This window comes from Apodemus sylvaticus, chromosome 15 (genome assembly GCF_947179515.1).
Source record: "Apodemus sylvaticus chromosome 15, mApoSyl1.1, whole genome shotgun sequence".
Lineage (NCBI taxonomy): Eukaryota > Metazoa > Chordata > Mammalia > Rodentia > Muridae > Apodemus > Apodemus sylvaticus.
Window position 1 is genome coordinate 117,461 of NC_067486.1, and position 12,369 is coordinate 129,829.

The 12,369-nt window shown below is 44.0% G+C and overlaps 1 protein-coding gene across 3 annotated transcripts in view; it reads left to right on the forward strand.

Moving 5' to 3' along the window:
• C2cd2 (C2 calcium dependent domain containing 2) overlaps positions 1-12,369 on the forward strand; it is a 64,141-nt gene that overhangs the window by 34,046 nt on the left and 17,726 nt on the right. For 2 of the 3 annotated variants that reach the window (XM_052159250.1, XM_052159248.1), the window contains exons 5-11: positions 21-143; positions 2,605-2,728; positions 4,320-4,425; positions 6,256-6,320; positions 7,122-7,246; positions 8,001-8,175; positions 9,466-9,579. In XM_052159250.1, coding sequence (XP_052015210.1) covers positions 21-143; positions 2,605-2,728; positions 4,320-4,425; positions 6,256-6,320; positions 7,122-7,246; positions 8,001-8,175; positions 9,466-9,579 — 832 coding nt within the window. The remainder of the gene's footprint in view (positions 1-20; positions 144-2,604; positions 2,729-4,319; positions 4,426-6,255; positions 6,321-7,121; positions 7,247-8,000; positions 8,176-9,465; positions 9,580-12,369) is intronic. The other variant, XM_052159249.1, reaches the window with a different exon arrangement.

A 12,369-nucleotide genomic window follows, 5' to 3' on the forward strand; every position in this document is an offset into this window, starting at 1 on the left:
GATGACCTGTCTTTCTTCAGAAGCAGGTTCTCGGGGTAAACATGCTTTCTGAAGCCCTTGAGGATCTTTTCAAGCACCTAGTTAGAGCTGCCTCTCCATCTGTTTTTCTGAGCACCAAGCCCATGCAGGTCAAAGAAACTCAGGTAAGCCCAGATCACAGGACACAGGAGATTCTGAACTTGTGTTTCTAGTCTTCATTTTCCAGGGTGGGGCTGATATTGCACAGGCAGATGTTGCCCATGGTATTAGAATACAGCCTCAAGATCAGAGCTCCTCAGTGGGAATGGTTGCCAGGCCAATCACTACTGAAGCTATGGTCTTCCAGTTTTCAATAGACACTGTCAGCTGGTGACAGGGTTTGATGCTAAGTTCTAGGTGACTAGGGCCCAGGAATAAAAGAATCCATCTTTATCCTCCTTTGCTTATAGGGTTACGGCAAAGCTCAGCTAGCAGATAAGAACTCTCAGAGACATAAGGTGGGAGGAGTCAGTCTTCCCAAATACCAACATCAGTTATACATCTATGGAGGTAGGAGCAAGCCCAAGCTACTTCATCTTCTAATAACCCTATTAATAGTAAATTATTGGAGAGCAGAGGGGACTGGTAACCAGAAATATAAAAATCTGAAACAGTTCACAAAATAGTTTTATATTTTCAGAATCTAAAACAAAAACAAAAGGTCCTAAGCTACCATACCTCATCACATTCTAAAATGAAATTGTCCTGTTTCATTAAGTGCCACACCCATGACAGCTCTCCAGAGAAATTAAACACTTGAGCATGAGGATGAGAGAGATTTACAAAATATGTTATGATGTTGTGGGTAATAAATACATGGTGTGACTCCAGCTCATGTCTGAAGTCTTGAACACTGGGAGAGTTGATGGTTTGACCCAACTCCAGACTGACCACAGGCTCAGAGTTCAAAGCCCAGGAGTACTAGTGTTTTCTGTTTGATTCTAAAAGCAGAACAAGACTATGGCTCAGGTCGAGCTGTCTGGAAGGAGGAATGCTTTCTCATTTGGGGTGGTTCAGCCTTTTCTACTCAGGCTTTCAACTGATGGCATGAAGCTCACCCCACTAGGAAAGGCCATCTACTTTATTCAGTCTGTTCATTTAAATGTTGGTCTCTTGGGCTACAGTTTAGTTGGAAGGGTCCTCATGTAGCATGCAGCATGCATGAAATCCAGAATTCAATTTCTAAGACCATATATCTTGGGCATGGTGGCATATACCTCTAATACCAGCACTAAGGAAGCAGAGACTAGAAAAATCAGAATCCATTACAAAACAAGTCTGAGGGCAATTGAGTCTGAGTGACACAGTACCCTGTCTCAGAGAAAAAAGTCTGTCCTGAACATCGATCCCATCCCTAACAGCTATCAATAGAAACACTTAGAATAGTGTTGACCACGTACCTCGGTATTTATAGCCCAGAAGTAGAACCATTATAGCTTAGTGGTTAAAGCACTTGCTCTGCCAGTATGAAGACTGGCATCTGGAATCCTAGAATCCAAAATAAATGCCAGGTGGGCATGGTAGTCTGCCTGTAATTTTAGTCTCTGAAGGCAAAGGCCAGTGGATCCTGAACCAAGCTGACTGACTGGACTAGCTGTATTGGTGAGCTCTGTGTTCAAGTGAGAGACCCTGCCTCAATGACTAAGGTAGAGACTGATTCGGGATTACACCTGACCACAACCACAGACTTTCATATGCATAGACATGCCCATGTTCACACACATGTAAACATCCATACATACATGTACACATACACATAAAGGAAAGAAAAAAATAGCCAAACATATATAACTGACAATGTATCTCATCTCCAACCCATCCTAGTGCTTTAAGGAAGTTTATAGTCCTTCCTGGCCTTTGGTATTCTTCACTCACAGAAGGGAAGAACCTGGTTCATAACAGTGATTGCTGGGTGATACCTATGAGTGTCTCTGGAGATGTTAGTAACCATGATCTAAGAAGGGGCTCAAGTCCAGTCAGCACCTGGGATAGCTCCTGCATGGCTTTCACTGTTCAGAGCCCAACATCTCTCAGAGAACCTTCTGAGGTCTTAGGTTCTTGTGATAAGTTTAAGACCCCTGTGAGCACTGTCAGGGAAGCCAGGGCCTGATGCCCTTCTGAGAATGAAATAAGACTGCACCTGCCTCTGTCTCCTTGCTTGTACAGTACAACGGGTTCCTAGCTGTTCTGTGAATAGAGGCCGGAAGTAATCACAGGCTGGTGGCTGTTTATACCTAGATGTTGTCCTGTCCAGCACAACATCCTGAAGACCAGCTCACTATCTAAAGTACTTCTCCTGGGTCTGAGCATGGAACCATGTGCTGGCCAGCCCTACTGCCCTGGAAAGTAGACCATAAGTAGACTTTGAACAGAGTCATCACTATTTGCAGGTTCTTCAATTGGGATAGAAAAGGTTCACTGTAGAGGCAACAGAACCTTTCCATAAGATAATATCAATTCTAAGCTGACCATGGAGGTCAGGTGCCCTGTTCAGATGTCCCTGAAGACACTGTCCCATATAGAAGCCAGGACCCCTGGCCAGCCTCTCACATCCTCACAACTGTTGCCCTGCTTTTTTCCTCACAGACTCTACAGTGCCCTTCCTCCACTGCTCAGGAACCCTGCCCTCCCAAACCTCCAAGGGCTCATGAATTAAAATTGCAGGTGAAGAATATCAGAGTTTCCCTGATAAACCACCCTGGTGCTTCAGGTGGGTGCTGGTACTGCCAGGGCCTCTGGGGCTGCCTACACTGTGGGAGGGTCCTTCCTTGACTGGGGATGATGAATTCTCATGTGGCAACCTGGTTGGGTCTACAGTGTGATTCCTGTCTTCCTTGGCAGAAATATAGTGAAAAAACTTGGTCTTTGGCTAATGGTCTTGGGATCCAAAGGCTACAGCTATAACCCCCTGAGCACAGTAAGCAACTGTGACTGCTACCCAAGCATGCATACCCAGAAAGTTTGTGGAAAGGATTCTAAATGTTCCAGATTTAGAGACATGGTGGATGTTTGAAACAGTAACAATGCGAGTAACAGAATCTGATCATTATACAGGACATAAATGCCATGAACATCCATCACACTGCACTCTGTAAATATGCAGCTAAATTCATCATGTACATGAAGACCAAGGGAAAGCAATGTTGTGGTTGCTCTGTCTGTTTTTAGCCTGACAGATACTAGTCTTGTTTTTCTTTTTTAAACCAAGCCAATAAATTTGTGTTGAGCAACCCTGAGCCTCTGAGTAGTGCAACTTATGCTGTCCTAAAAAGTGGGGTGTGTGAGTGGCTTATGGGGGCTCTGTGCCTCTGGCGCTGCTAATAGGAAGGCAGCTGTGGAGTTATGGTCCTCTCCAGGATTCCCAATGGTCACTGAGGCCCCCCATGAGAATGGAAGTGAGGTTCTGGTCATTGTTTAAGAACACTAGGAATTCTGGTCACTATTTGCAAAAGTTCTTCCACTTTACAAGGCGTTAAGAGGCTTCATTTGAACTAAGTGTCTATAAAGATGGATGTTGCTGATGTTTTTGGTGCAAGTGCTTGCATATTGCCTTTCATACCTGGATCACCTAGTGGCTGAGTGGGTCTCCTGAACTACCAGGCAGGGGTAGGGTCCCAGCTGTGGGTGCACATGCTATGAAATCAGATCCCATTCCTTATCCATACTAAGTTGCCCATATCTGGAAATGGATCTGAGTCTTCCTTGAGGAGTGACTGTGAAAGTTACCCTACCTGAAACATGGTAAAGAGTCAAGCTTTGTGGTCAAGTTACTGACCAGAGAGGACTTTAGGACTGATGCTATAGAGGAAACATTGTCCCAGAGCAGGAACAGCTGTGAGATGTCACAGTGCCTATACCACGTCCCCCAAAGGATCTTGGGTTAGATGAGGAATGAAAATACCTGCTTGTTGTAAGTGGGATCTGGATTGTCTGTGAGGTACAGCCACAGTTTGAGCTCAGTACCAAGCATCCTTTGGGTAGGCTGTTAGTCTAGTCTAAAGAGGAGCCAAGCCTCAGCACATATTATGCTGCTTCTGGGTGAGGCTCCATACCTGGAACTCCTGCCTGCTTCCAGGATTGATGAATTGATGGAAGGAAGTGGGACATTGGGGTCAGTCCAGGGCTGTCACCACTGAGTTATTGCCCCAGCATTGAGAGTGTGTAAATGGAAAATGACAGAAAGGTCTCTTGGGTGAGATTTTTTTTCAGTTAATTTATTATTCTTTCTTGTGTGGGTAAGCAAAGTTTTAATGCAATTAAAAAATAAAAGCCAAATACAACCTTGCTTCATCTGATCACAGGCATTAGCCATGTGTGTGTGGCCCAGCTGAATGATCCTGCACAGAGATTCATCAGCACCCTAGTGAGAAACACTACTGACCTCAGTTGGGAGGAGGAATTCACCTTGTGAGTATAGCCTGCATCCTCAGAGGCCTGGTAGTGACAGCTAGGTCTGCTCAAGATGAACAGAACCTGATGTCATTGTATAGCACTGTTTACACTAAAAATTATTTTAAAAATGAAAAGTCCTGAGTTTCTAAAAGACAGCCAGTCCCATGTCAAACATGGACTTCTTTTTAAAGTCAGCTCCAGAGATCACCATTCTTTTCTTTCTCTAATGTGACAAAGGACTGTTAAGGGATTCTCTGATTCCCTTAGCAGCCAGCCACACAGAGCAGAAGGAAGCCTCCAATTGATGCCAACCTCTGGCGGAGAAAATAGAAAAGGGACATGAAAACCATTTATAAATAACAGCATAAAGATCCTAAATAAAAAGCCATCACATAGAATCCAATGATGCGTGTCAAGACCATTAGCTGTTCTTGTGGACCTAGGTTTGGTTCCCAGAACCCATATGGTGGCTTACAACCATTCCAAGGGATATAATACCTTCTTCTGGTTTCTGCAAGAACCAGGCATGCATGTGGTATACATACATGTAGGCAAAACATGGACTCATGTAAAAGAAAATGTTTATATGGCCATTCTATTAAAAACAAATAAATCCAAGGTGGGTGTGATAGTGCATGCCATTAAGGCAGATCTCTGAGTTTAAAGTTGTCCTGGTTTACATAGTGAGTTCCAGGACAGTCAGAGCTATCTAGAGACTGTCTCAAAAATAAATAAATCCACTTGAGTTTGCACCAGAAATATAAAGCTGGCTTAATATAAGAAAATTCATGAATAACTTCCACTGTGTCAGTAAATCATAGAAGAAAGTAAACTGCCTGTCTTCACACCTGCCCCAAAGAGAGTCAGTAGTGTTTAATATTGGTTCCCAGTTTTGAAACATTTAACTAGGAGCAATTCATGAACACATTTGTAATAGGAGTTTACAGACCACTGACATCAGGGTGGGAAGATCTTGATCTAGACAAACTGATTAGTACACTTAGACAAGAAAAATAAACAACAGAAATGATGGGCGGATCCTGGAAAGGGAACCAGAGAGACAGTTCAGTGGGTAAAGACTTGCTGCCAAACTTGACAACAATTCCCAGAATTTCAATTTTCAGGACCCGCTTTGTGGAGAGAACCAACTCTAGCATGTTATCCTCTGACCTCCAACTGTGTGAGGATGTTAATTTCCATTTATTTACTGGAAAGGACTCTATTACTAAACAGTCTATCTATAAGGACTTGGATGAATAAAATCTTATAAAGCCAAGGCAGCAGAGTACTAAACACCTGTCAAAAATGCAGTTGTTCTTCAGTCTGTGATATCTCCAGGGAATCATCTAAAGCTGTTAAAGGTGATGGTGAATATAGCATGGAAGCGGGAATAATGCATGTATCTTAAGCAAAAGATAGGAAGGAGGGAGGCTTTTGGAATTCTGTGTTTTATACTCAATTATACATAGTTGTGCTTTAAAAATGGTAGCAGTGACATGTGACTTTTAATTTTAAGTTAATAAAAATTAACCAAATGAAATCAAGGTCTCAGTCTACATTGCCCACCTGTCATGTGCTACATGGCTGATGTATTAGCTCTAATATACTTCTTATCACCAAAGAGTGTTCCATGGGTCCCTGCTGAAAGGTCAACTCCTGGTTACATTGGTGGCTATTTCTGAATTGTCAGGCTGCCAGCAGTGTGTTTTTAGTGACTGACAACCTTGTGTTCCTTAGCATAACAACAACAACAAAATATACATGGCAGGGCGTGTGTGTGTTGGGGGGACTCAACCCTATAGCACTGAATTTTGGATGGCTCACATGGATTTGTTCTTTTTGCAGTGAACTGAATGCCAAATCCAAGGAGCTGTTCCTGCAGATCTCACAGCATGAGTGTTCCTCAGAAGGTGGGTGGTGAACATGTAAGGAGTGCTCCAGAGCAGCACTGTGACCTAGGCACTGGAGTGAGGAGGGGAGAAACCCTGGGAAGGGGGCAGCCTCCTCCGCTGAACCGCGGGTCTTCCAATGGAATGTTTGGTACAAAGTTAGAATCAACAATGACATTCATTTGGGAGACATGCTTGTCTGGTTTTTAAACTTTTTCCTTAATTTTTATGTGTGTGAGTGTGTTGCCTGCCAAGTATGTCTGTGCACTGTGTGCATGTAGTACCTATAGGGGCCACAAGAGGGAGCCAAATCTTTCAGGACCAGATGATTGTGAGCTGCCAGGTCAGGCTGGGAACTGAATGTGGGTCTTCTAGAAGAATAGCCAGCACTCTTAGCACTTAATCATCTCTCCAGTCTCTACTTTTAAAATCCAGAATCTTTCTTCAATAATTTTTAAATGTCACTGCTTTTATGCCTTGACCCCTCCATCCTTGCCCAGAACATTTAGTAGCGTTTTCATTTCTTTTCATGCCACACCACAACCACCACCACCACCACCACCACCACCACCACCACCACCACCACCAAACATCTGTTTTCCAGTTTCTGTCAGTGATTCAAGGATGGTTGGTGCATTTCTACACCCTATATGTTTTGGATATTGCCTTTGCCAGGCCTGGCACATAGCTTCATTCCCTCTGGAATGCCTACAACTTCTTTATGTTTGGTGATACTGACACTGTGTAGTGAACCTAACAGAACATCCCTTGGGGGGTGTGACCAGAAATATCACCATTGTTCTTTCTTGTCTTTCACTCTAGGTCTTTTGGGGATAGCAATCATTCACCTGGACTTATTTAGGAAGCAGCCTAATGGCCCACAGACCTTCAGACTGATCAGTGGAACAGAGCCTGACAGCTTGGTGTTGGGCTCAGTCACCGCAGAGGTATTGTGACATGTTTTCTGCTGCTACAGTTCTGTCTCCTGCCTGTCAGGGATCACTGTTGCCTCCATATGACATGCTGAGCTCACCCACGATGCTCTCTGTTCTTAGCATGGGCTTCAGGCTCAGGAGAACACATCTTGCCAGGACTGGCTTAAGCTGGATACTGTAGGAGATGGCATTTCCCAATGTCATCTCAGCTAATCTAGCTGCCCTCCTTTTTAAAAAATCCTTTGCTGGATAATGCTTAGAGTTTGATGAATTTGAGTTTGGCTCTTTTGGGTCTTTGTCAGTCCAGGTTGATTAAAAAAAAAAAGTTAAATAGCATGGCTATAGAAACTAGAGGTTATTGGGAAAAAAAGCCAGTGTAACTGCAGCTAAGTCAGCCTGTTGTTACTATCTGCAGAGTACATATCTGCAGCTCTACAGTTGTAGTTTGTACCAACCAGCCTGAAAGTATTCAGGGAAAAACAAACAAAAAATACCCAAACTACATCAGACTGAACAAGTATATACCTTTTCTTCTTACCATAATTCCTTGAGCAGTACAGAAAAATAGCTATTCCCTTGCATTGTTGTTATATTTGGTTTGAGAGGTCATCTAGAGGCCATTATTATATCAGAGAAGGACAGAGAAGGTGGTCTGTGCTCTCGTGACATCCTGGTCTGTGTGTGGGTGGTGGCCTAGTGAATGTGGGAAGCAGCTTTCCATGGAAGCTTCTCTGTGTTTCAAAATAAATGTCTATCTTTGCCATAGTTTTCTTACGTAGAACCTGGTGAGCTGAAGTCCTGGCCAGCTCCTCCCCCTGTTTCTTCTGCAAAGATAGAAAAGGACCGCACAGTGATGCCATGTGGGACTGTGGTCACCACTGTCACTGCTGTGAAGACCAAACCTCGATTTGACACTGGGAGGGCATCTCCACTGAGCTCAGGTGAGACCAGACTGCAGATCCACAGGCTACCAGCCTCTGTGGGGTGGGGCTCGCCCTGCAGCACTGAGCATTGTAGGTTCAGCACCAAGGCTCAGCAAAGAAGTTCCGTGGCCTGGAAAGAGATGGGGGTTAGGGAGAGAGGGAAGGAGGGAGAGAGATATGAGGGTGGAGAGATGGGGGAGGGAGAGATGAGGGTGGAGAGGGAGGAAGAGATGGGGATGGAGAGAGAGGGAGGGAGAGATGGGGTGGAAAGATGAGGGTGGAGAGATGGGGGAGGAAAAGATGAGGATGGAGAAAGAGGGAGGAAGAGATGGGGTGAAGAGAGGGGGAGGAAGAGATGGGGATGGAGGGGGGGAGAGATGGGGGTAGAGAGGGGGAGGGAGAGATGGTGGAGAGGGGGGAGTTGAGAGACAGAGACACACAGACACACAGACACACACACACAGTGTGTTAGTTAAGAGACAGAGATGAGGTTCTTCCTGGCACGGTTACACCAAAGTTATACACTGGTTCTAAGACTCCAGCCACATGGAACTCAGTACTCATCTCACTCATGATTATTAAAAGTCTAATACAGGTAATCTAATGTATGTTAAACTCTGATAAAGAGGCTGATGTAGGGCTAAGGATGTGGCACAGTTGGGCAGCATTCATCTAGCATAGATGAAGCCCTGGATTGGATCCCCAAATTGTATCAGATAGACATAATGGCACACATTTGTAATCCCAGAACTGAGGAAATAGAAGTAGAAGGATCAGGAGTTCAAAGTCATTCTTGCCTAATATGAAATATTATCCAACCTGGGATATGTGATAATATAATTATCCAACCTGGGACATGTGATGCTGTGTCTCAAAAAAAAGAGCTTTGGTTTTTTTGTTTGTTTTTTTGTTTTTGTTTTAAACGGGGCCAGAACAAACCTTTCTTTTGCATTGTAGCTGGCCCCTGGGTGGGCAAATGAAAAATACATGATTATTTTATTGGTATATTGTGTAAAGGGATATCTTTCCAAAGTCGCTCTCATGACACAGGTCAGGGACCCACAATTCACATAAGAACTCCAGTTTTATTAAAATGTCTCTGAATTTTTACTCCGATCTAGACCGCCCCCCCCCCCCCAGCCTCACATTTGCCAACATGGTGAAAGAATAGAGGGTGTGAGTCTAAAAGCCCAGTGCTAGCCAGTAATAACTGCAGGGCCTCAAGGTGCAGTAGGGGCTTCCTCTAGCTTTCTAGAATCTTCTGTTGAAAATCTGCATGCCCTTGCTGATGGAGTCTTGTACTTGCAGAGTCCCCTGTGAGGACACCCGTCAAAGTGAAGGTCATTGAGAAGGATATCTCTGTCCAGGCCATTTCGTGCCACAGTGCCCCCGTCAGCAAGACATTCTCCTCTTCAGACACAGGTAATATATCTCTGCAGTTCTGGGCTTTGGGAGTGAAGGATTCCTCCTCCCCTGCCTGTTTGGGGAGTCTTTGGTTTAGTGGCAAATAGAAAATGAAAAGGCTGGGAATGTCAGGTAAAGGGAGACTGAGGACATAGCTGTGTCCCTAGTACATCTATGGAGCACATTAACAAAAATAAGCAGGTAGTAGGGACCCCACTTGGTAACTTTATGAAAGCTATCTTGTCATTTGACACGTGAATGATGTCAGTGCTATTGGAGGAGCCACACTGGAGAGAGCATGGCCTGGGTGCTGTGCTTTCTCTGCTCTGTCCACTCAAGCATTCCAGAGTAGTTTTCTGGGGGCTGGAGAGATGGCTCAGAGGTTAAGAGCACTGACTGCTCTTCCTGAGGTCCCAAGTTCAAAATCCCAGCAACCGCATGGTAGCTCACAACCATCAGTAATGATATATGATGCCCTCTTCTGGTGTGTCTGAAGACAGCTGCAGTATACTTACATATAATAAATAAATAAATCTTAAAAAAAAAAAAAGAGTAGTTTTCTGAGCTCTCTGGGTGCTTCTTTTAGTTATTTTTATAAAGCTGCAATCAAACAGTTGACAGAAACAGCTTCATGGCGGGAAAGCTTATTTAGGCTCCAGTTTCAGCCATCGTGGGGTTAATGGGGAGAATGACAGTGTAAACACATGAGAAGTCAGTATCATACTAGGCCAGGAAGTAAAGAGATCCTAAACCCAGGGCTATCCCCTTCAAAGGCCTGCACCTAGTGTCAGATGTCTGCCAGCTAGGCCTCACCTTCTAAAGGTTCCACAGCCTCCCAAAATAGTGCCATTGGCTGGGGAACAAGTGTTCACAACATGAGCCGATGGGAGACATTTGATATCTAAGCCATAGTATTGCACCCTGGCTCCAAAGGTTCATACTCATAATGCAAAATACAAGTAGTTTAACTTTAAGAGTCCCCATAAACTTAATAGTTCCAACGCTGTTCAAAGATGTAAGTGTAGAGTTTTGTTTTTGAGACTCAGAGATGTCACTTAACTGTGAGCCCCTGTGAAATTGAAAGAAAAGTTAGGTATTTCCAGACTGCAAAGATACAGAGTAATTGTGCCCTTTCAGAGGGAAGGAATGGGAGGAAATTTTAGACTAGAGGGAGACTGCATGCTGGGCACTGAATGCTGTAGTCCTGTGTCTGGCATTTAATGCATGTGGTGGAAATGATCTGAACACCAATAGACACAGAGAATTCTACTCCTGGACCTTTGCCATTTGCAGCCCATGTGGCCTGTCTCTTGGGCTAGCTCTACTTATTACTACAGCTTTCCTTGGGAGTTGTCTTATGGTCCTGGCATTGCCAACATTCTGGGTCTTTACTGCAGCTTAAGCTTCATCCTCAGAGATTCTGCCCAATGAGATGCTCCCCACAGGAAACCCTGAATGAATAGTACTTGGCTCCACACACTTTCCTTAATCTAGGTGCAACCCATTATGATCCCATAACTTGTATACTGCATGCTTGAAAACCTAGCACCATGTGGACAACCCTATATTTTACTGACCACTTGATATGTAGTTAGGACTTCCTTGTATCATGACCACAGTGGCTTCTAAATGCCTAGATGACTGAACCTGTGACACATTTCCCTATGAAGCCCCATTCAAGTATCTTTCAAATGAATATATAGTTTTATATGCTGGAGGTATCAGGGGTCTCACCAATTCCTGAAATGTCCTGAGAGCATCCTACCTACATCCTAGTGCAAACTATTTCACTTCTTCCTAATGGTGCTTAAATAACCATGGCCATGCCTGCCACTTGCTTTGGCAGTTTGAGTTATTCTTCTTTCCTAGCCAAATACTTTATTTTTCATGTCTTTCTGCTCTAATTTCTATTCTCAGACACCACTGTAAGCTTGGCTAAAGCAGCCAGTAGTATCCATGCCATAGCCTGAATGCTACATTATGAATTCCTTTGAATTCAGCCTTTTTAGAGTTTCCAGAACATAGGAAAAATGTAGGCAAATTCTGTGCCAGAAATGTAACACAAATGGTGTCTAATCCTGTTCCCAGTGGAGTCCTTGTTCCCATTCCAAACTCACTGTTTCTCTCAGCACTCAGGTCTTCCATATACCCACAAGAATCTAAGGTCTACTTACAGTATTCTAGAACTTTTCTTCCTTTTAAGAAATATTTTTACCTTTTGATACAGTGTATCTTGATCTTATCCTTGACCACAGTGCCCCAGTCCCCATCTTCTCAGACCTCACCCAACTCAAAGCCTCCCACCTCATGTCTCATTCTGTTTTTTATAAACTGAGTTCTTGCATACATGTGGGGGCTATCCACCAGAGCATGGCTAACCTACTGGTGACTACAATCCTTCCTGTCCCTATCAGCCATCAACTCCCAGTAGCCCTTCAGCTAGGATCCTACTCATGCACATGGAATGTTGACTGGCTTGATCTTTCGCACGTAATCAATTCTGCTGTGCTTCATGAGTACAAAGGCCATTTCATATCTAGAGGACAGCAGTTTATAGCACTCTTTTCTAGCCTCTAGCTTTTTCCTCCCTTTCTTCCAGAGTGTTCCCTGAGCCTTGGGGAGGGCATTTATTCTAAAAAATTTTTCTTGTATGAGTCTCTGCATTGACTGCTGCCAAAGGGGGCTTCTCTGACAAAAGTTGAGGTCAACACTAATCTGAATGAAAACAAAAATTTCTGACATATCTATTTAGCAAAGCAGCAATGTACAACTCCTCCCAACCCTGGGCTTTTGACCGGTTGATAGGAT